A 23,542-nucleotide genomic window follows, 5' to 3' on the forward strand; every position below is an offset into this window, starting at 1 on the left:
ATTGATAAATCTTCCAGTGGAAAATTAAAATTCCAAGCTTGTGTAATAGTGATGAGGGTTGGGGTGCAATGGGAAGAATAGGAAGGTTTTAAAATGAGAACAAATAAGAATAACATTTTTTGGCAGAGGAAAGCATTACTTTCTTCTGAGGTCAGTATTTCTGATTGACTTAGATGATGATAATTGGTATTCTATATGATTTGTCTTTTAGTAGTTTTGAGCACTTAAAGATTATGATAACCCTTAAATAACACATGGAAGCCTCATTTCAAAATATCCTAGTTAGTGGAATAATTTACTTGCAGTTTTCATTTACTGCTCAAATAATATTGTCAATAAAGGAATGTTTAAAAATGTAATCTCAATCCTACCACCATGAAGTGTCCACTCTCTTCATTTTTCTGAATCCTTTACCCTCTCTTGGCCATATTCTCATCTGCTTCTGCTGTGGTTGTAATCATAGTACAGGCACATTATTGTTCTACTCTTTTTGCTTAACACCATGGTTCTCTATCCTTTTTCTGTCTTCACACCATTTTCCTGAAGATCATACTCTCATTGGTAACATTTTTTGGTGATTTGCAACTGAGGGAAGTATGAGAATTTGTGGGGTGGGGATTTGGGTATATCCAGGAAAGTTGAGTAAGGGAGAGGAAGCGTGTTGTTAGAGAGACCTCCTGTTTCTCCTGACAGGAGTAGACTCGGTGCTCTCCATGTTCTCACATGGTTTGAGGTTTAACCAAGCATAATCTTCCTTTGAATCGGTATGTCGTCATTTACCTTTCTTTTTTGGGTGAAACTTTAGATTGTTTCTGATTTTTTACTATTTTAAAAGATTATTTCACTATTTTAAATAAAGCACAGGAACATTTTTGTGCATTTACTAATTTATAATTTTCTGATTCCTTGGGATAAGTTCTTCTGAATGGTATTGTATTAAAGAATAAGAATGCATTTGTGGCTCCTGATAAATCATGAATTATATATTTTTAAAGATTGGGTGCATGAATTCGTGAAACATGAATGTAAGGCCCAACATGTATATTCAAGAGGATCACCTTTTAAATTTGTTAGAGTTCTTCCTTTTGGTAATTAATGTTTGAAAGAGCCTCTCCTGAACTGACGCAAATGTCAACATTTCTTCTGGATGGCAGTTCGCCTAGCTCAGCGATGTAACAAACAGAGGCTCAATAAATATTCAGTTCAGGCTTAGGCAGCCATCCAGGAGAGCCCTTTTGAAGACTGTTTGATGGACCATGAGCATGCAAGGCATGGATCCATGACCAAAGTGCAGAGATTTGAAATCGCCGTAACTTTGTGTCTTTGTCTTTACTAGTTAGACCAAACTGTTGTCATAGAGGCTTAGTCACAGTCAAGGAGAGGTACAACAAGTAGCTCATGGTCACAAATAACAGCTGAGGAAGACTCCAGGAGCACCCAATCTATAGACCAATGCCTCTGGACTTGGATGGTTGCCTCAAAGCAAAGGAACCAAACTCCTGTGACCCAGGAAAGTCGAGCAGTTTTTCAGTGAGGATGAGAGAAACAGTTACGTTCCAAGATGCTCATAAAGTATATTTCTGATGCTCTTTGCTGGAATGTAATACTGTCATGTATGACAAAAGCAGTGTGCCTACCTCAAAAAAGCTCTGTTATTAAATCATGGGTGAAAACAGGAAAGGGATAAAATGACAAGTGTTCTGTGAAATGTGTGTGTATTTAAATCTTATTTTAACTAGTCACCAAGAAAGAATAATGAGCTTACTATAGAGTAAAACTCATGGTGTAATTATTATTATAAATGTGTATATGTATTTTTCAGGACTACAGAGTTAGTCAAATTGACTTATTTACCGAACCAGAAGGATTAGGACTCTTAACTTCCTACTTTGATGATACTGAAGAAATGCAGGGGTTTGGTGTCATGCAGAAGACTTGTTCCATTAAAGTGCATTGGGGCACGTGAGTATTTTTTTTTCTAAATGCAATTTTAATGACGCTTTTTTGTGAGCATAGTACTGGAAGGAGGTCTTAAGATACAGTCTTTCTGATATGTTGTCTTATTGAGTAATAATTGACATAAAATTCCAATTCATTTGTTCTTATGTTACTATGATTCACCTTTCTTCTAAACAGTAACAGTTTATTGGAGGAAGTATGGGAAGAAACCCTGCATTTTTAATATAGGTATCATAGATGAACCTGATTCACTCAAAACTTGAGTAACTGATTGTACCTTCATTCTAAGGAGGTAATTCAAAGCATGGTCCCTGAGAGTTCAGGAGGGGTGGAGGCCAACACACATGGTACTTCCTTTAATATTTTCACACAATGCTGCCCAAAGCCCCTAGGACATTGATTTCACAAATCACAGGAAATTGCAAGAGTATTTTGAAGGAAGTGGTTATATCGCAAATAGGGAGAAATTAGGATAGAACATGCAGGCAACAATACCTTAGAACATGTGAAAGATGTCCACAGAGATGCAGGAAGAAAACATTAAAGATTCCTTATACTTTGTTTAGAATCTCCTTTAAAATTTTAATTTTTTATGTATTTCCTAATGTGCATAGTGTATTAGTTCAGTGATTATATAGTTTATAAATATATGTTCAGAGTATGCTCAAAATGTTTTAGTAATTGGACATGCAATCAAAGTTTACAGTCTGTTCATGAAAGTAAAGTGATATAGAATATCTCTGTAGTAAGTGAAAAAGCAATCCTTAATTATACTTTTTGCATTCTACTAGTTACTCTAAGTCTCAGTTTTCTCTTCTTCTCACCTTGTTAAAATGATCAGACAGAGTATAGGAATTAAATAAAATAGAGTCCACAAAATGGTATTTTTGGTCCTCAGACATCAGGAAGGTAAATTACAAAGCAACTTAATAGAAGTGTGACTGTTGAGACTGGGACTGGGGGTAGCAGCTACTCTTGAGTAGTTGGAATAGAAGAGAATTAGAATTAGACTTGCTTTCTGTTATTTCATAGGAGTTCCCAGGGGAAAAACAGTTGAAATTGGAGACGGGGGTTTTGACTTAACTTGGGGAAGTACTTTTTAATGATTAGAGTGGTTAAAATGGAAAGGTCTGCCTTGTCAGGTAGAGAGTTTCCTATCACAGGAGATATTCAAGTAGAGGATGGACAACAGTATATCTGGGATTTTATAGGAGGAATAAAGTTTTGAGTTGAACCCCTTTTTATGACTGTTCATTTATTTATATACCTTTAAAATTTTTAAATTTAACACCCCTAGAAAAAAGTGCACAAAAGGTAAATGTACAGCTAAACAAATAATAAAGTGGGCACCCTTGCAGCCACCACCTAAACAAGAAATAGAGTACTAGCAACACTCCAGAAGCCCCAGTATACTCCTTTCCACTGCCAACCTCCTCTCTCAGATAACAACCCCCCTTCTGAGATGAGAGAGATAATGGTAAGGAAAGACAATTGTGATGGTTTGTCAGTATACAAGAATATATTTATTAGGACAGAATTTATTGTTTGGAGACTAGCGTTAATTTAAATATCTTCTTTTGATATATAAAGTTATTTGCCAAGGACAATGCAAATTTTATTGCTTTGAAGTAGGGGTAGGTAGTACAAATATATAATGTGTCAGCTGGTGGTAAGTGCTACGGGACCATGGGACGGTGCTATTTTACACGTTAGTCAGGGAAGTTCTCTGGTGACCTATAAACAGAAACCAGAAGGAAGTGAGGGGGCTAGTCATGCACCTATCTGGGAGAGGAGAGAGGGAGGAAGTGTTTTAGGCAAGGAGAACAGCATTTGTAAAAGCCCTGCTTAACATGTTTGGGCAGCAGCTAGGAGGCCAAGGTGGCTGGAGTAGAGTGAGCTGGAAGGACAGTGATTTCAGAGAGATGGGCGGGGAGGGCCCAATCTTGTCAGGTCTTGTAGGCCTGAGGGAGGATTTTGGATCTCTTCTAAGTCCTGTGGGAAATTGTTGGAAGATTTTGATTAACTTGTGCTTTAGAGGGATCATTCTGGCTGCTATTTAGAAAATTAGACTGTAAAGAGGCAAGGGTGGAAGCAGAGAAACCAGTTGAGAGGGCTATTAGTTTCCTCCGGCTGCTGTAACAAATTACCACAAACTTGGTGGCTGTGGTAGAATGAATCATGTCCCCCAATTAAAAACATGTTCTTAATCTTAATCTGTGTTCCTGTGGGTGTGACCCCATTTAAAAATAAGAACCTTTGAAGGTGTCTGATCAGTGAAAGTATGGACTTAATTTGTGAATAGGACCTTCTGAGATCCTGTTTAGGTGTGGCCCCCTTGAATCAGGGCAGGCCTTGATCCGTATTACTGGAGGCCTTACAAAAAGAAGCCAGAAATCAGGGAAAGCCACAGGAGGAGACCAAGCATCTTGCCATGTGACGAAAGATAGAAACACAAGCCTGGGAACTTCAGGGATTGCAGCAAGCCAGCATCAGAAGGCTTCATATTTGAAGAGATAGCATGGCCTTGCCAAAGCCTTGGTTTTGGACTTCTACCTTCCAAACTGTCAGCCAGTATATGTTTGTTGTTTAAGCCAACCCATTGTGTGGTATTAGCAGCCTAGCAAACTAAGACAGTGGCTTAAAACAGCAGCCATTTGTTCTCTCATGGTTCTGGGATCTTGAAGTCTGAAATGTGGCATGGCTGTGCTCCCTCTGGGGGCTCCTGGGAAGAATCCTTCGTTATCTCTTTCAGCTTCTGGTAGCCATTGGCATTCCTTGACTCTCTGCCTTGTGGTCACAATTTACCTTCACTTCTGTCTTCTCCTCTGTGTCTCTTGACACTTGTCATTGTATTTAGGGCCCAACTGGGTAATCCAGGATGATCTCCTCATTTCAAGATTCTTAGCTTGGTTACATCTGCAAATACCCTTTTTCCATCTGCAAACACCCTTTGTACAAATAAGGTCATATTCACCAGTTCTGGGGATTCGGACACAGACACACCTTTTTGTGGCTCACCATTTAGCCTAATGGAGGATGCAACTGCAGCAATCCAGGCAAGAGGTGATGGTGGCTTGCACAGGGTGGTAGTGGTGGAAGTCGTGAGAAATGGTCCGATTCTGGATACATTTTGAAGGTAGAACTGATAGGATTTGCTATCAGATGACACATGGGTGAGATGCATGCATGAGTTGGGACCCCAGCATGTATTAAGATGGAGAAGACTTGGAGGAACAGTTTGGGAGGGAGAGCAAAATTTAGGTTTTCACTTTGGACACGTTAAACCTCAGATGTTAACTGTACATTAAGAGGTCAGGAAGCCAATAGGATGTGTGAGACTGGAGCTCAGGGGAGAGGCTGGAGATTTAGATTTAGGAGTCATCAACATAGAGAAGTATTTAAACCATATGCTCGATGAGATCTCAAAGGGAATAAGGGTAGTTAAGAGAAACTATTTGACCTCTGGGCAATTTTATATTTAGAAGTTGGGAAGAAGAGGAATCTAAGGGAAAAAATGCTTTCACCTCTTGATGCCTTTATTTATTTTTTTTGCATCTAAGGGATCTATTCATCTCTTCTTCCCCAAAGTATTGATGTTAATTTGAGAAACAGCACTTTGCTTAGGAAAGAACAAAAGAGGCATCTGCAATACTGTTTTTTTTTTCCAATTCTTTTTATTAGAGAAGCTGTGAGTTTACAAAACAATCATGTATAACATACTAGATTCTCATACAAGATGTTATAGATTTACAGAAATATGCATAAAATATATCAAAGCCAAAGCTCCTAACACCTTGCATTAGTGTGGTACATTTGTTACAATTGAGGTAAGAGCATTTTTTACAATTATACTATTAACTACAGTCCATTGTTTGCAATATGATTCATTGTTGTTCAGTCCTGTATTTCTTCTTTTAATTTTTATTCTGATAACATATATATGACCTAAAATTTCCCCTTCTAAACACATTCAGAATTAGAATTTGGTGCTGTTAATTATACTCACAGTGTTGTGCTACCATCACCACCGTCCATCACCAAAACTACAATCAACCCAAATAAAAATTCTGTAAAATTTAAGCCTTAACTCCCCATTCTCTACCCCAATAGAGCCGTGGTAATTTATAATCTAGATTGTGACTCTTTGAGTTTGCTTATACTAATTATTTCGTATCAGTGAGATCATATAATCTTTGTCTTTTTGTATCTCATTTATTTCACTCAACATGATGTCCTCGAGGTTCATTCATATTTTTACTTGAATCAGAACTTCATTCCTTTATAGGGCTGAATAATATGTATATACCACACTTGGTTTATCCATTCATTGGTTGATGTACACTTGGGTTGCTTCCATCTTTTGCAATTGTGAATAATGCTGCTATGATCATAGGCATACAAATATCTATTTGAGTCTCTACTTCTAATTCTTTTGGATATATACTTACTAGTATGACTGCTGGATCATACTGTAATTCTCTACTTTCTGAGGAACCTCCAAACTGTCTTCCACAGTGACTGCGCCATATTACATTGCTACCAGCAATGAATGAGTGTTCCTATTTTTTCAAATCCTCTCCAACACTTGTAGTTTTCTGTGCTTTTAATAGTAGCCATTCTAGTGGGTGTGAAATAGTATCTCATTGTGGTTTTTATTTGCATTTCCCTAATGGCTAATAATGTTGAGCATCTTTTCATGTGTTTTTTAGCTTTTTATATATCCTCTTTGGAGAAATGTCTATTCAAATCTTTTGCCCATTTTAAAATTGGATTTTTGTCTTTTTATTGTTGAGATGTAGGATTTCTTTATATGTTCTGGATATTAAACCCTTATTGGATATGTGGCTTCCAATATTGTTCTCCCATTGGGTAGGGTGTCTTTTCACTTTCATGATAAAGTCCTGTGATGCACTAAAGTTTTTAATTTTGACACGTTTCCCTTTATCTGTTTTTTTCTTTTGTTTGTGCTTTGAGTGTAAAGTATTAAGAAACAATTGCCTGATACAGGGTTCTGAAGCTGCTTCCCTACATTTTCTTCTAGAAGTTTTATAGTCCTAGTTCTTATATTTAGGTCTTTGATCCATTTTGAGTTAATTTTTGTATATGGTGTGAGATAGGGGTCCTCCTTCATTCTTTTACATATGGATATCCAGTTCTCCCAGCACCATTTGTTGAAGAAATTTTTTTTTCCCAATTGAGTGGACTTGGCAGCTTTGTCAAAAATAAATCGGCCATAGATATGAGGGTCTTTTTAGAAATTCTCAAATTGATTCCATTGCTCTATGTATCTATTCTTGCTACTGTAAATGGATTTTTTCCCCTTGATTTCCTCCTCAGATTGCTCATTACCAGTGTATAGAAACACTACTGATTTTTGCAAGTTGATCTTGTACCATGCCACTTTGCTGAATAGGATCTTAGCATCAGTAAATAGTGAAAGTTTTACTTCTTCCTTTCCAATTTGCATGCTTTTTATTTATTTTTCTTGCCTAATTGTTTACTAGAACTTCTAGTACAATGTTGAATAACAGTGGTTACAGTGGGCATCCTTATCTTGTTCCAGATCTTTGAAGGAAAGCTTTCATTCTTTCACCATTGAGTATGTTAGCTCTGGATTTTTCATATATGTCTTTTAGCATATTGAGGAAGTTTCCTTCTATTCCTAGTTTTCTGAGTATTCTTATCAAGAAAGGATGCTGGATTGTATCAAATGCATTTTCTCTATCAATTGAGATGATCACATGTTTTTTTTCCCTTTGTTTCGTTAATATGGTTATTGCATTAGTTGATTTTCTTATACTAGCCTTGCATACCTGGGATAAAACCCACTTGATTAGGTGTATAATTCTTTTAATGTGTTGTTGAATTTGCATTGCTAGTATTTTATTGAGGATTTTTGCATTTATCTTCATGAGTGAAATTGGCCTGTAATTTTCTTTTCTTGTAGTGTCTTTATCTGGCTTTGATAGTAGAATGATACTGGTAGGTAGTGTTAGATAGTATTTACTCCTGTGCGATTTTGGGAAAGAGTTTGAGCAGGACTGGTATTAAGTCTTCTTGGACTGTTTGGTAGAATTCACCTGTGAAGCCATCTAGTCCTTGGCTTTTCTTTTTAGGAGGTTTTTAATGACTGATTCAATCTCTTGTAATTGGTCTTTTGAGATCTTTTCTTTCTTCTAGAAATGTAGATGGTTCATGCGTTTCTAAGAATTTGCCATTTCATTTAGGTTGTTTAATTTGTTGGCATACAGTTGTTCATAGAATGTTCACATGATCCTTTTTATTTCTGTGTGGTTAGTTGTAATGTGCCCCTCTCATATCTGATTTTATTTATTTTGTATCCTTTCTCCCTTTTTTTTTCTTTGTTGGTGTAACTTAAGGTTTGCCAATTTTATTGTTTTTTTTTCAAGAACCAACTTTTGGTTTTGTTAATATTCTCTATTGTTCTTTTTCTAGTTCCTTCAGGTATGCAGTTAGGTCTTTGATTTTAGCTCTTCTTTTTTTAAATATAAGTATTTAAGGCTATAAATTTCCCTTTGAGCACTGTCTGTACTATATCCCATAAGTTTGGATATACTCTTTTCTCATTTTCATTTATCACAAGATATTTACTGATTTCTCTTGTAATTTCTTCTTTTACCCAATGATTGTTTAAGATTATGTTATTTCACGTCTATATATTTGTGGGTTTTCCAGTTCTCTGACTCTAACTGATTTCCAGTCTCATTCCATGGTGGGTGGTCAGAAAAGATGATGCTTTGTATAATTTCAATCTTTTTAAGTTTATTGAGACTTGTTTTGTGACCCAACATGTGATCTGTCCTGGAGAATGATTCATGTGCACTTAAGAAGAAGGTATAACCTGCTGCATTGGGAAGTAATGTTCTTTATATGTGGCAGGTCTAGTTCCTGCCACATATTATTATTCTTCTGTGTTGATGTTCTGTCTACTGAGGAGAGTGATATATTGGCATCTCCAACTATTATTGTACTAATGTTCATTTCCACCTTCAGTTTTGCCAGTGTTTACCTCATGTATTTTGGGGCACCGTGGCTAAGTACATAAATATGTATAGTTGTTATTTCTTCTTGGTGGATTGACTCTTTTATTAATATATATTGTCCTTTGTCTCTTTTTAACAGCTTTTGACTTAAAGTCCGTTTTGTCTGATATTAGTATAACTACCTCAGCTCTTTTTTGATTACTATTTGCGTGGATTATTTTCCCATCATTTCATTTTCAACCTGTTTGTGTATTTGAGTCTTAAGTGTGTCTCTTGTAAACAACATATAGTTGGATCTTGCTTTTTATTCATTCTCTTAATTTGTGTCATTTGACTGCAGAGTTTAATCCATTAACATTCGGTGTTTTTGGGAAGCGGACTTGGCCCAGTGGTTAGGGCATCCGTCTGCCACATGGGAGGTCCGCAGTTCAAACCCTAGGCCTACTTGACCCGTGTGGAGCTGGCCCACTTGCAGTGCTGATGTGAGTAAGGAATGCCGTGCCACGCAGGGGTGTCCCCCGCATAGGGGAGCCCCACGCGCAAGGAGCGTACCCCATAAGGAGAGCTGCCCAGCATGACAGAAAGTGCAACCTGCCTAAGAATGGCGCCGCCCACACGGAGAGCTGACACAATAACAAGATGACGCAACAAAAAGAAACACAGATTCCCGTGCCGCTGACAACAACAGAAGTGGACAAAGAAGAACACGCAGCAAATAGACACAGAGAACAGACAACCGGGGAGGGCGGTGGGGGGGGGGGATGGGAGAGAAATAGAATAAATAAGTAAATAAATCTTAAAAAAAAACATTCAGTGTTTTTATTGTAAAGGCAGTACTTGCTTCAGCTAGTTTGTCCTTTGGTTTTTATGTATAATATCTTTTTTGTCTCTCCTTTTTTGTAGCCTCCTTTTCTGTATGGTTATCTTTTGTGATGCCTTTCTCATTTCTGTTTCTGTATATTTTTAAAACACTTTTTTTGTGGTTACCCTGGCATTTGTATTACACTACCTACATCTATACCTTACTAATTTGAAGAGAAGCTAACTCAGCTTCAAAAACATACGTTTTTTTCTTCCATATCTCTCTGATGCCAACTTGGCTTTAAAAGCATATGTGTTCTCTTTTTCTCTATCCTTCTGTTTCCCCCTTCATGTTATTTTTGTCCCACATTACCTCTTTATATTTTATTTGTCCGTTATCAGGAAATATGACTTTTTCTTGTTCATTTGTCTTTAATTCTTAAAAGAATTAAATTAAAGAGTCGAGTTATGTATGGAGGGTACAGTTCTTTGGGTTTTGTATTTATACTTTTAATTACCCTGACTGAAGATCTTCACTTCACACTACTTGAAGCCACTCTCTCCTGTCTTTTCCTTTCAGCCTGCTGAACTCCTTTAGTAATTCTTGTGGGGCAGATATTTTGTTGAGGAACTCTCTGTTTCTGTTTATCTGTGAATATTTTAAACTCTTCCTCATTTTTGTAGGACCCTTTTACCAGATGAAGAAGTTTTAGCTGACAGTTTCTCTCTTTCAGTACTTTAAATATATCATACCACTGCCTTTTCACTTCCATGGTTTCTGATGAGAAATTGGCACTTAGTCATATTGTGTATCCCTTTTATACTGCTGTGAACATTGGCATACAAATATCTGTTCGAGGTCCCTACTTTCAGTTGGGATGCTGAATCATAGAGTAGTTATATATTTAACTTTTTGAGAAATTACAAAACTGATTTTCACAATGGCTGCACCATTTTACATTCCCACTAACAATGTTCAAGTTTTCCTATTTCTCTGCATCCTACCCAGCACTAGTTATTTTCCATTTTAAAATAATAGTCATTCTGTTGTATAAGGCGATATCTCATTGTGGTTTTGATTTGCATTTACCTAAAGTCTAATGATATTATCCATTTACATATTTTCTTTGGAGAAATGTCTGTTCAAGTCTTTAGCTCATTTAAAAATTGTGTTGTTTGTCTTTTCGTTTTTCAGTTGTAGGAGTGCTTTACATATTCTGGATATTAAATTCTTATCAGATATATGGTTTCCAAATATTTTCTCCCATTCTGTTCTGGTGGCCTTTTCACTTTCTTGATAATGTCAGGTTGGACAAAAGTTTTTAATTTTGATTAAGTCCAGTGTATCAATTTTCCTTTTGTTCCTTGTGGGTTAACGTCTAAGAATCTATTGTATAATACAATGGACTATAGATCCTTCTTTGTTTTCTTCTGGGGTTTTTATCATTTTAGCTGTTAGCTTTAGGTCTTTTATCCATTTTGAGTTAATTTTTGTATATAGTATGAGGTAGAGTGGTCTGTTTTCATTTTTTTGCATGTGGCTATCCAATTTTCAAAGCACTATTTGTTGCAGAGACTATTCTTTCCCCATCTAGGATACTTGGCATCCTTGTCAACAGTCAGCAGCCGTAGATGTATGGCTTTATTTCTGAACTCATTTCTATTCCATTGGTCTATATATCTGTTCTTGTGCCAGTACCACACTGTTTTGATTATTGCAATAACTTTGTAATAAGTTTTAATATTGGAAAGTGTAAGTCCTCTAACTTTGTTCTTCTTTTTCAAGATGGTTTTTGTTATTTAGGGTCCTTTGCCTTTGCATATGAATTTGATGAATGGCTATTCCATTTCTTCAAGAAGACTGTTGTAATTTTGACTGGGAGAGTGTAATTTGTTTTTAAACCTCTGTTTTAAGCAGTTGGCTAATCCAGTACTCATCCTTTCAGAGGTCAGGGCATACTGCTCTTTTATTGTTGTTTTGTTTTTAGTATATTTCCAAGAAACAAAAACAAAGAATTTTAGTCAAAGATTGCATAAGAATTATATATTCCACCACTATCATATAACCTAGGAAGACAAGTTTTGGTCACTTTTCCAAGGTTAGAGCTAGTCCTAGTGCAGTTGGTAGCCATACCAGAATATAGGTGTTCTGCCTGGCAAGTCAAGGAACTTTATTTTTTAATGACCATATAGTCTTTGATCATTTTTATTTTGAACTATTTGATTCATACAGAAGAATATGCCCACCTATCTGTGAGTTTTGAAGTCTTAATAATAAAGCAAATCCCCATGTTCCCATCAATCAACTGACGACCTAGATCTTGACAGTATTGCCTTGTGTAGCCTGCCCTGGTCCTATTCTCCTACCTCCTCCACACATGACTGTACTCTTGGTTTTGTGTTTTTCTCATTCTCTTAGTTTACTGTTTCACCTTAAAATATGTGTAATTAAAAGTATTTTAGTTTTGCTTGATTTTTAACTTTATAATATTATCAAGCCCCTTATGGCTTGTTCTTTTTACTTTACATTCTTTCTAAGAGTACCCATATTAATGAGTGTATCTGTATTTCATTCTTTTACACTGCCATCTGATATTCCAATGTGTGTATTTTATTGTGGAGTATACTATACCAGAGTCTGATTTTTATGTTGAAAAAGCTTAAACGTACATAAAAGTAGAATGTATAGTTCAGCAAACATCCTTATACCCTCCATTTCAATCCGATAATAGTTAACATTTTGCCTTATTTGCTTTATCTGTTTTTCCCTGAACATTTGAAAGTAAATTGCTAATGTCATGACTTGTGGTTCCTAATACTTTAGCCTGAATCTTTTTATAATGGCATTTTCCTGTATAACTATACTATCGTTATCATACCTAAGAAAATTAACTAAGCCTGTGATGACAGCTAATCTATAGCCCATTATCAGATTTTCCCAATTGTCTCAGGAATGTTTTTCATAGTTTTTTTTTGGTTTTAGTTTTAAGGAGGATCCAATTACAGTTCATATAATACATCTGGTTGTTCCATCTCTTTGGTCGCTTTTAATCTCAAAAGTACCCCCATCTTTGTTTCACGTGCCATAGACTTTTGAAGAATTGATGCCAGCTGTCTTATAGAATGTGCCAGATTCTGGATTTTTCTGCATTTTCCTCATTGTATTATTAACTTGTTCCTCTGTCCCCTGACTTTCTAGGGTTAGGCCTAGAGGTGCAGTGGGAGACAGGCTGAGCAATTTGGGCAGTGCTGTGTATTCAAGCTGCATCACAGCAGGTGGCACATGGTCACCAAGTTGCTTAAAGTAGTTCCCCCACACCTCTCTGTTGTAAAGATAGCCTCTCCTCTTTGAGAATCATAGCCCACCCTCTTTTGAATAGTTTCAAAAGTTGGCACAGTCACATTTAATCCTTTGACAATCAACTTGGTATCTGTAAATAGCCACGTTTGTGTACAGTCATGTCTGGGGAATAAGACTTGTGACCCAGCTGGAAATACTTTTTTGGTTTAAGAACTAGCGAACAAGATGAGACCAATTTTTCTTGTGTGACTCAAAGGGTATTTCTAAATGAGTAATGCAACAAATGTTTTTAATAAATGTATGAGTAGGCATTGTAGTTACTTCAGTATTCATTTATTTGTGTACATTTGGTATGTTTATTAAAAAATAAAATAAGCTCAAATCTTATAGGCCTACTATTTATTCATAATATAGGTAAAAACTCATTACCTAAACACAGTGGAAAATAAGAGTACCTTTAGAAATCGAAAAACACTACCCAAAGAGTTTTTCTCCCCGTCCTGATGGCCTTATGAATAATGTATCTTGTTGGAACAGAATTGAGGAAAAATGACTCATGCATGCTCTGTATGAGTTTTTAAATTCCCAAGTTCACCCAATATTCCTAAATGTCTAAGTTACCCAGAAGTTCTTCAATACTCAGTGAGGAAATACTCTCCAGAATAGTGTTTTTTCAAATGTGTTAGTTTATGTGTACATTTAAAAAAACAAACAAAAACAAAGTTACTTTTACTCAAAATTATCCTCCCTCCATAAATGTAATGTGACTATACCACGTGCTTCAAAGTAAGAAGTTTTTTTGTACCAGATGAATAAATCTCAGAACTCAAGTTACAGAAGGAAAGACTGATGAAAAGGATACTGTAGTAAGCATTATTTGAAAATCTCAGAGTCGTTTGTTCACGAACCTTATGCCATTTTGCTTATGTTCACTAGTGAAGGAGGCAGACTTCAAGCCCCTGGCTTTGTTAGCCAATTTAACCAATTTATGACAGAACTGCCATTATGGCACAAAATCCAAATGTACTCTGCCTGTGATGGCTTTGAGCTCCAAAAAATTTGTAATACATCCTTAATTGCCATACTTTAAATGTAAGGAGATTTAAAGGTACTCCATCCTTTGCCTCTGTTTTGTGGTCTAGGTTTAGGGACATAGGAATGAGTTTAAAAGATAAGCCTCTTAGGAAGCAGACTTGGCCCAATGGGTAGGGCGCCCGCCTCCCTGTAAGGAGAGCCGCCCAGCGCGAAAGAAAGTGCAGCCTGCCCAAGAATGGTGCCGCGCACACAGAGAGCTGACATAACAACAAGATGACTCAACAAAAAGAAACAGATTCCTTGTGCTGCTGACAGGGATAGAAGTGGCCGCAGAAGAACACACAGCGAATGAACACAAGAGAGCAGACAACTGGGGGGGGGAGGGAAGGGAAGAGAAATAAAAAATAAAAATACCACCTTAAAAAAAAGATAAGCCTCTTTTTTTCCTAACTTTTTAATTGAAATACACAAAGGAGCACAACAAATCAATTATAAGTATACAAGCTGAGTGAATTTTCACAAAGTGAATAAATGAATATAATAATCATCCAGATCAAGAAATAGAATATTGCCAGCATCTCAGAAGCTCCCTACCCCCTGCATTCACGTCTCTGCCTGGCCATCCTCTCCTCCCCTGCCCAAGCAATTATTATCCTGACTTGTAGATGAATTTTATTTTATATTATTTTATTCTATTTTTTAAAAGATTTATTTATTTATTTATATCTCTCCCCTTCCCCCAGCCCAGGTTGTCTGTTCTCTGTGTCTATTTGCTGCGTGTTCTTCTTTGTCTGCTGCTGTTGTTGTCAGCAGCATGGGAATCTGTGTTTCTTTTTGTTGCGTCATCTTGTGTCAGCTCTCTGTGTGTGCGGCACCATTCTTGGGCAAGCTGCACTTTCTTTCACGTTGGGCGGCTCTCCTTACGGGCACACTCCTTGTACGTGGGGCTCCCCTACGCCGGAGACACCTCTGCATGGCACGGCATTCCTTGCGCACATCAGCACTGCGCATGGGCCAGCTCCACACGGGTCAAGGAGGCCTGGGGTTTGAACTGCAGACCTCCCATGTAGTAGACAGACACCCTAACCACTGGGCCAAGTCTACTTCCCGTGTAGATGAATTTTAATTCCCCATCCAAATACTACCCACAGCCTCCCACTATTCTTTTTCTTGTGAGTTGACAGATCTTTAGTAGGATTCTGGTTGTAAGTCCCTGAGTAATTAATAAGATTTAAGAAGTTATTGATTTATCCAGGGGGATCTTGAAAACAAACCATCACAAAAAATGAGCACTTGTGCCAAAAATTGGGAAAAAGAGAAAAAGAGGGAAGAATCAAGCCTATTTTGCTGGTAGAAGATTTCATTTACAGCTGTTGTTATCTTGGAATAGTGTTCTGCAGAAGGTGGTGGAGGACCACAGGTAGGATGTTTTAGCTGACTAACAGGAGTTACAGTCTGAGTGATCACCCAGAGTTCTGTATTTCTAATATAGGGGTACGTTAACACCTCTTATGGTTGTTTGGAGCTATATGAACCCCAGAAAAACATATTCTTAAACTTAATCTATTCCTGTGGGTGTGTAGGATCTTTCGATCAAGTTATTTCAGTTAAGGTGTGGTCCACCTCAATCAGGAGAGGTCTTAACCCTAATACTGGAGTCCTTTATAAGTAAAATGAAACTCAGACAGAAAGAGAAAGCCACAGAAAGAGCAACCAGAAGCTGAACCTCAGTGGACCCCAGAAGAGAAGGGAGAGACCAGGAAATGCCGCCATATGCCTTGCCAGCTAAGGTACAAAGATCACCAGCAGCCAACTCCTCAGTGCTACCAGTCTTTAGGGCAAAAGCATTGCCTTGATGATGCCTCAATTTGGGCTTTTTTTCCTAACCTTGAAACAGTGAGCTGTTAAATTCCCAGTGTTTGAGCCAACCCATTCCATGGTATTTGCTTGAGTAGCCAAGGAAAATAAAATATCTCTTTTATGTAAAAGTCGTTTCTCCAGCAACCTTAACCTTCCCCAGATTACCCAGGATCCAAGACATAAGGCTTTGTGGTTCTTAAAGCCATTGTAACAGGCATGATTTTTGGTTTCCTGTTTCTAACACATTTGAGGAGGGCAGGGCTGCTGGAGCCCTGACCGTAGCAGAAGTGACAGCTGACAAACCTGATAAGAAGGGTGGGGTAATGAAAAGCCATGAAAACCCTGGCAAAGATCTTAAAAAGCTTTGCAGCCTGGAAGCAGGTGGCTCTTAACAGATCTTCAGAACCCTCAGGATACCACGGCACCCCACAGCATGTTCACGGGGATGATCCTGAGTCATTGTGAAAAGAGTAAACTACGTTCAGTAAACTGTCTCTAATTAGAAAGATTGCCATTAAAAATAATGATTAGGAGTCAACTTGGATCACCAGGGCTTTTGGCACTTCCAGCTATGTGGTCTTGGGCAATTTAATTCACTTAAGCTCATTTGTAAAATGGGGACAATAATATTCCTTCCTCATAGCATTGTTGTGAGCATGAAATTCAGGGTGGCATTCTTTCTAAGCTCCAGGTAAATAGAGGCTGTTAATAATTTTCAACACCATGACAAATGATTAGGCGAACACCCCATTCTTTGGTTACAAGTGAGGTGTTACCTTTTAAAGCACAGTTTAAGATTTCCTAGGTAGAGCCTGTCTAAATACATGCAGCCCAACAAGATTATTACTTTTATTATAATACTCGGAAGTAATAGAAACTTCTATACTTAGGAGCAATTAATAATATAAAGCTAAAGTGGACAAAATCAGCCAAGAAGAAAAGAAGGAGGGGCAAATAATAGCTTATTCCTCCTCATTCTGATACCTAAGTGTAACATCTTCTGTTCTTTTCCTCTCTTGTCAGTAGGGAGAGAAGAAGAAAAACAGAAATAAATGATGAACTGTGCATTTCTTTCCTTCCTTGGTGCTTATATAGGTGGCTCATCTATGAAGAACCTGGATTTCAGGGTATCCCTTTCATCCTTGAACCAGGTGAATACCCTGACTTATCCTTCTGGAATACAGAAGAAGCATACATCGGATCCATGCGGCCTCTGAAAATGGTAAAAATAAAGCAGAATTATTCCTGGGGCTAGTGATTCTTTGGCAGCTTGACATGGATTCTTCACCAGGATGTGACTTTGAGACAATGAAGCTGCCTTTTTGAAAACGAGTACCTAATAGATGGGACCTATTACTAAGCCAAAATGATTGGATAACTCACTAGATGCTGCAGATAAAAAATATGGCTGAGACAGTGCCCTTTGCTCTCAAGGCCTTCTCAGGCTGTGCAGATGCAGGTGTGTGCGCGAAGCTTCAGCCTAGTGGAGGTTTAATACTGGAAGAACGTGAACCCTTCCTCCTGGAAGGATAAATAAATCCCAGTTTGTGGATGATGAGGCAGAGGAATTAGCTTCATGATACATTAAGTTGGATCTTAAAAAATGAGCAGGTTACTTTAGCTGGAGATGTCAGAGTAGGGCAGCACAGGAGTGGAGGGCCCAGCTGGGGAGGGCCAGGGCCAGGTATGGGGACTCAGGCTGTGCTCGCCAGTACTTTGGGGCAGTTGGGGTAGAGTCCAAATGAGTGTTGTCCTCCCCAGTATTTGACTTAGGAAGGAGCCTCATGCTCCCTCTGCTTGTTCTTGTCCTTTGGTTCTCTCTTGCTGGCCTGGAAGCTTGGGAAGAACTAAGCCCATCTGTCTTGTCCCCCAGTAACCAGCAGGGCAGTTTCTGCTAGTAGTTAACACCCTGTGACCTGAGTGAGGCTCCTATTACAAGTGTTTCTGAAACACTGCTTTGTAATTGTTTTCAGAATTAGTTTGAGACAAATTAGAAAGTCAAGAGTTCAATCCTTACCTTCATTTTACCCCTCCTGCCAAAGCATATGGTTCAATACCCACGATTGCTGGTCTTAATGCAAATGATTTTTGCATTAATTTTTTCTAAAATATAGTCCTCTTTCAAAGAGCAAAGTTTTATTAGCATTATGAATATGAAAAATTGCCCCAGCTTTTGAAAGCAGTTTTTAATGATGATTCTAAAATTGTTAAGTTTAGGGTATTTGAAAAAGATTACTTTCAAAGGATTTATTTCAACTTATTTAGTTGTATAAACTGATTTTTTGATAAAATCAGACACATTTAAAATTACAGTATTTTTGGTGCATTTGATCATCTTTTGGCTGTACTTTTTTTAAGCTGTTGAAGATGTAAAAAGAGTGAAAAATATCGCTCTGACTTTCCTGCTGATGATTTTAACTCTTGTTGACCTGTTTAATTTTTTATGATACTATCTTTTATCTGGTTTATTTTAATGAGTTTTTTGAGATTAAAAAAAAAATTTTATTACAAAAGTGGAACAACCTCCTCCCCCATAGACCTGTCCTTTGGGATGTTTCAAGCACGTGTTACTAATAGTTTATCGAATTATTCCAACAGTTGATCCAGATCCTATTGTGAACTTTAACTGGTTTGTAGACCAGTGGTTGCAAAATCAAATGCCTCTAGGGACCAGGCAGAAAATATAAATGAGTGAGATTGGCTGGGAGTTAACCCAGGAGTAATAGAGGCTGACAAGGTGGAAGCTGTGGATTTTTGTGAGAAATTTTCTGAGCTGAAAAGAAATCTAGTGGGTCAAAAACTACACCTAACATGCAGATTAAGCTTGTAGACCACCAGAAACTCTGCTTTCAACAATCTTCCTCATTTCTTTATCTGTATTGTTGGTAATTGTAAAACTTGCTCATGAAAATGAAAACAAACTGGAACTTAATCCCATTGTGCAGTTCAACTCTTACCATGAACAGCTACAGGTAATACAAAATGGAGCTTTACTGATGAAAAACTTTTTTTCTCACTGTTCATTTTTCTTTTCAGGGTGGCCGTAAAGTTGAATTCCCTACAGATCCAAAGGTAAAAAATATGTAGATTTAAAATTTTATCCCTACTCGATCTCCATGAAGATAAAGTGCTTATGTGACTTTACATATAAACCTCCAGTTGTAGCCCAAAGAAGTAGTTGCAGTTTACCCGTGCTCTCCATAGAGCCAGTCGATGATGATAATGGCAGCCGGTATCACTTAACAGTTTGTTCAACCTTGGCCCAAAAGGCTTGCTATTGTATTAAGTGCGTATAATTTGTGGTGGTGGTTGTTGACTAATTGCTGCTTGCCAATTAGCCAAGAATTTTTGTTTTCTTTTTTAGACAAGCTCCCCCTTCCAAAATGCTCTTCCTATTTCTATTTCCTTCTTTTATGCCACATGCTTTGATGGTATAGTTTGTTTCATTTTAAAAGTAACTTTAGAGTCCCCTGGTTCCTTAATTCTGCCTAAGCAAGATCCTAAATATCAGTTCTAGATATGGAACAAAAATCTATTATTTACAAACTGTCTTTTGAAGCTTGGCATTGAGACATACCACATCAGGAGAAAAAGCCTGAGTCATTTCAGTATATTTTAAGATGCTATTATTTAGTTAATTTAAAAAACATGATTAGAAAATTTTAGTTTTTTTGTTCCAAGACTTAGTGGTATTAAATGACTGATTTAAAGTTTAGCTGCTCAGGTATTTAGCTTCTTACAAACTGCTGATATATCTCATTTCTATTGTAGGTAGTTATTTATGAAAAGCCTTTCTTTGAAGGAAAATGTATGGAACTAGAAACAGAAATGTATAGCTTAATCTTGCAAGGAGATGAAACAGAAGAAACAAGTACAGATGATCATTTGCCATTTACGTCAGTGGGGTCTATGAAAGTTTTAAGAAGCATGTAAGTAGATGGGGATAATCTGTAAGGATTTTCCTTTTCATAATAAAATAATAAACATATAAACATGCCACCCCCAAAGACAACATTCCTGACTCAGTGATGTGGTGAATTTGAATAACTATTCGGATGTTCTCCTCAACCAATTGTGGCCCAGGTTTGAGAAGGGCGAGTATGAGGGGCTGGATTTGGATTAGCCAACTAAGCAGTGCTGATGAATGGGCCTATCCAGAGTGATCAGAGCTACAGTCTTGTTCATGAGGCAATACAATTGGACTTTGTAATTTTTATGATCATCTTTTGCATTTCATAGATCTTGCACATTTCCTTTATATGTATGTACTGAAATTAGTCTTGTTGTAAATAGCCAAAAATACCTAGCAGTTTAATTACTATTTGAAGAAAGTTTACCCAATTTTACTTGCTAGTGTTCTTTTGAGTCAATTATTATGTATATACACCCAGATACACACACCTACACATAAACACCTCCTTTCCTCCCCCCTCCCCACTTCTTTTACAGAAGTTCTGAAATATGCCTCTTAGGTTGTTATCTCAGGACTATTCTGTTATCTTCTCTAAATTTTAGAGAAGAATTCCAATCGTCATCATTTCCCATGAGTCCATGTCTAACTTTATAACAATTTATATTCATCAAAGAAACTGATATATACATCGGAAACATTTTAATCCTATTGAAAATAATTATCCCTTCATGCTCTTTCTATTGCAGTTGGGTTGCTTATGAGAAACCTGGATTTACAGGTCATCAGTATTTGCTAGAAGAAGGAGAATACAAGGACTGGAGAGATTGGGGAGGTTACAATGGAGAAATTCAGTCTTTACGACCTGTATTTGGTGTAAGTTAAAGAAAAGTGAATGGCTAGCAGTTGGGTTTTTAAAAAAATAATAAATGGATAGCCACTGATTTAAATTTTTTTTTCACCAATAGGATTTTTCAGATGCTCACATGATAATGTACAGTGAAAAAAACTTTGGATCCAAAGGTTCCAGTATTGATGTATTAGGAATTGTTGCCAATTTAAAGGAGACCGGATATGGAGTAAAGACACAGTCTATTAATGTGCTGAGTGGTGTGTAAGTGATCTTACTCAATATGGATTTTGACAATGGATTTCACCTTGATTTGTGAGTCTGACACAGACTACACACTCAATAAATAAATATCTCAACAGTTAAACGCTAAAGTAATTTATTATCTACTGCCATAATATTTTCATAACTGCTTTTTAAAATTTTTCTCATAATATTTTTTAAGTATAAAAATATTTTAAGTAAATATATTTCTCATGTAATATATTTTAATATAACATTGGATGATGGGCGTCAGATAATACAGGGATACCTCTGAGATAATGTAGGTTCGGTTCCAGACCACCACAATAAAGTGAATATTGTAATAAAGCAAGTCACACAAATTTTTTGATATCCCAGTGCATATAAAAGTTATGTTTATACAGCAAAGTGAGCACATGCTGTTGGAAAAATGGAGCCTGTAGACTTGCTTGATGCAGGGTTGCCAGAAACCTTCAATTTATAAAAAATGCAATATCTGACATGCAATAAAGTAAAGTACATGAAATGAGGTATGCCTTTAATGGTTATTTAACATTACCTGATATTAAGACAAAGTCCCATTATTTTTCCTATGGTCCTGTACCTACTCCAGTGTATTTCTTCACAATTATTTTGACATAAAAGAGATAGTTTCAGTGTACCTGATGTTAGCAGTCTTGAATGCTTTATTAATACTAAACCAAATTTGAAAGATTTATCAGCCAAGACTCTTTGGGTTGAAAACCAACCTAAATTGGCTTAAGTGATAAAAATGGAGCTATTGACTTTTGTAACAGAAAACTCCTGGAGAAGATTTTAGTTTCAGGCCTGGCTGGATGCAGGGGTTCAAACCAGAACTAGGTGTCTATCTCTTTACTGGGCTCTCCTTTATGTTGGCTTTACTTTAGGTAGGCCTTTCCGTCTGGTGGCCTGAGGCAGCATCTTTTTGTTCCCCCAGCTCACTCCTTCCATTGCAAAGAGCTTTTCTTTCCTATGAAAGTTCCACTGATTGTCTAGGCTTGGGTTAGGTGTGTGTGCCTGTCCAAGGTAGTTAGGGAGATAGTCACACCTGGGTTAAGTGCCCATCCCTGGAGCTGAGCTATGGGGCCAGCTGCATGGGAGCCACTTGGATATGATTGAAATGAGTGATTTCCCCAGGAACAACAGAAAGAGTGGGGACCTATACCCAGTGGGCAAAAATAGCAGATATCTAATGCAGGGACTTACACAATTACTCTTTTGATACAGGCTGATGTCTTCAAATATGTTATAAGCGAGGGTATTCTAAGATGGTTGCAAGAAATTATTTGACATTAGTGCTGTATTTAAGTTTTTGATGTCATGAGAAACATGGGCTATTTGATTTATTCTAGCCTCAACAGTGTTGTATTTCATGGGGCCTCCCACAGTAGCCCTTGATGTTTGAGATGTGTCTACAATGTAACGTGCTTTTACTGTTAGTCACGTTTACCAAATTCTTGTGTAGTTGGTGTTTGTGGTGTCTTCTTGACAGAATGATATAAGCGATTTGCAGATCTTCCAGTTTTAGCAGGAAATGCCTTCTATGGGCCCTATTCTGGCATACCAACATTTAGAATCCTAGTTGGTTGTCCACAAAGTATGGTATTGCAGAAGACATCTGAAATGTTGTCATGGTGCTACATCTAAATACTGTAAGATGCCTTTAAATGGAAAATACAGTGACCAACTCAATCTGGTGAAAAAAGCTGTACATTTGGGGGGGAGGCAGAGTGAATTTTTATTCTAGTAATGTATGTATAACCTAAAATTAATCTTTCAACCTCTTCAAGTATACAATTCAGTGGTGGTAAATATATTCGCAATATTGTACTACTGTTAATACCATCTATTATCAAAACTTATCCATTATACCAAACAAAGGCTCTACCAATTCATCATAAACTCCCTATTTACCACCTGTTCCTGATAAATCTGCATTTTAATTTCTGACTATAAATTTGCATATTCTAATTGTTCTATGTCAGTGAGATCATACAATATTGGTCCTTTTGTGTTTGGCTTATTTTACTCAACATGATATTTTCAGGATTCATCCATGCCACAGGTATTTTACAGCTGAATAATATTCCATTGTATGGACATACCACATTTTATTTACCCATTCGTCTTTTGATGGACACTTGGGTTGCTTCCTCCTTTTGCCAATTGTGAATAATGCCACTATGAACATTGGTGTGCAAATACCTGCTTGAGTCCCTGCTTTCAGTTCTGTTGGGTATATATCTAGAAGTGGGATGGTGGGAATATATGGTAATTCTATATTTAACTTTCTGAGGAACTGCCAAACTGTTTTCCACAGAGGCTGCCCCATTTTCCATTTGCACCAATAATGTGTGAGGGTTTTTATTTTTTCACGTCCTCTCCGCACTTGTTATTTTCTACTTCTTAAATAATAGCCATTTAGTGGTTGTGCAATGGTATCTCACTGTGGTTTTGACTTGCATCTCCCTAATGGCTGATGTTGAGCATCTTTTTATGTGCCTTTTGGCCATTTGTATATCTTGTTTGGAGAAATGTCTGTTATAATTGGGTTGTTT

General features: G+C 37.2%; 1 protein-coding gene across 2 annotated transcripts in view; it reads left to right on the forward strand.

Annotated features, from left to right (window-relative positions):
* The window catches only part of CRYBG1 (crystallin beta-gamma domain containing 1), a 228,517-nt gene that overhangs the window by 180,979 nt on the left and 23,996 nt on the right, over positions 1-23,542 (forward strand). For both annotated transcript variants that reach the window (XM_058307215.2, XM_058307216.2), the window contains 6 exons: positions 1,823-1,962; positions 17,056-17,182; positions 18,997-19,032; positions 19,732-19,889; positions 20,620-20,746; positions 20,839-20,984. In XM_058307215.2, the coding sequence (XP_058163198.1) occupies positions 1,823-1,962; positions 17,056-17,182; positions 18,997-19,032; positions 19,732-19,889; positions 20,620-20,746; positions 20,839-20,984 (734 nt within the window). The remainder of the gene's footprint in view (positions 1-1,822; positions 1,963-17,055; positions 17,183-18,996; positions 19,033-19,731; positions 19,890-20,619; positions 20,747-20,838; positions 20,985-23,542) is intronic.

Source organism: Dasypus novemcinctus, chromosome 11, assembly GCF_030445035.2.
Source record: "Dasypus novemcinctus isolate mDasNov1 chromosome 11, mDasNov1.1.hap2, whole genome shotgun sequence".
Classification (NCBI taxonomy): Eukaryota; Metazoa; Chordata; class Mammalia; order Cingulata; family Dasypodidae; genus Dasypus; species Dasypus novemcinctus.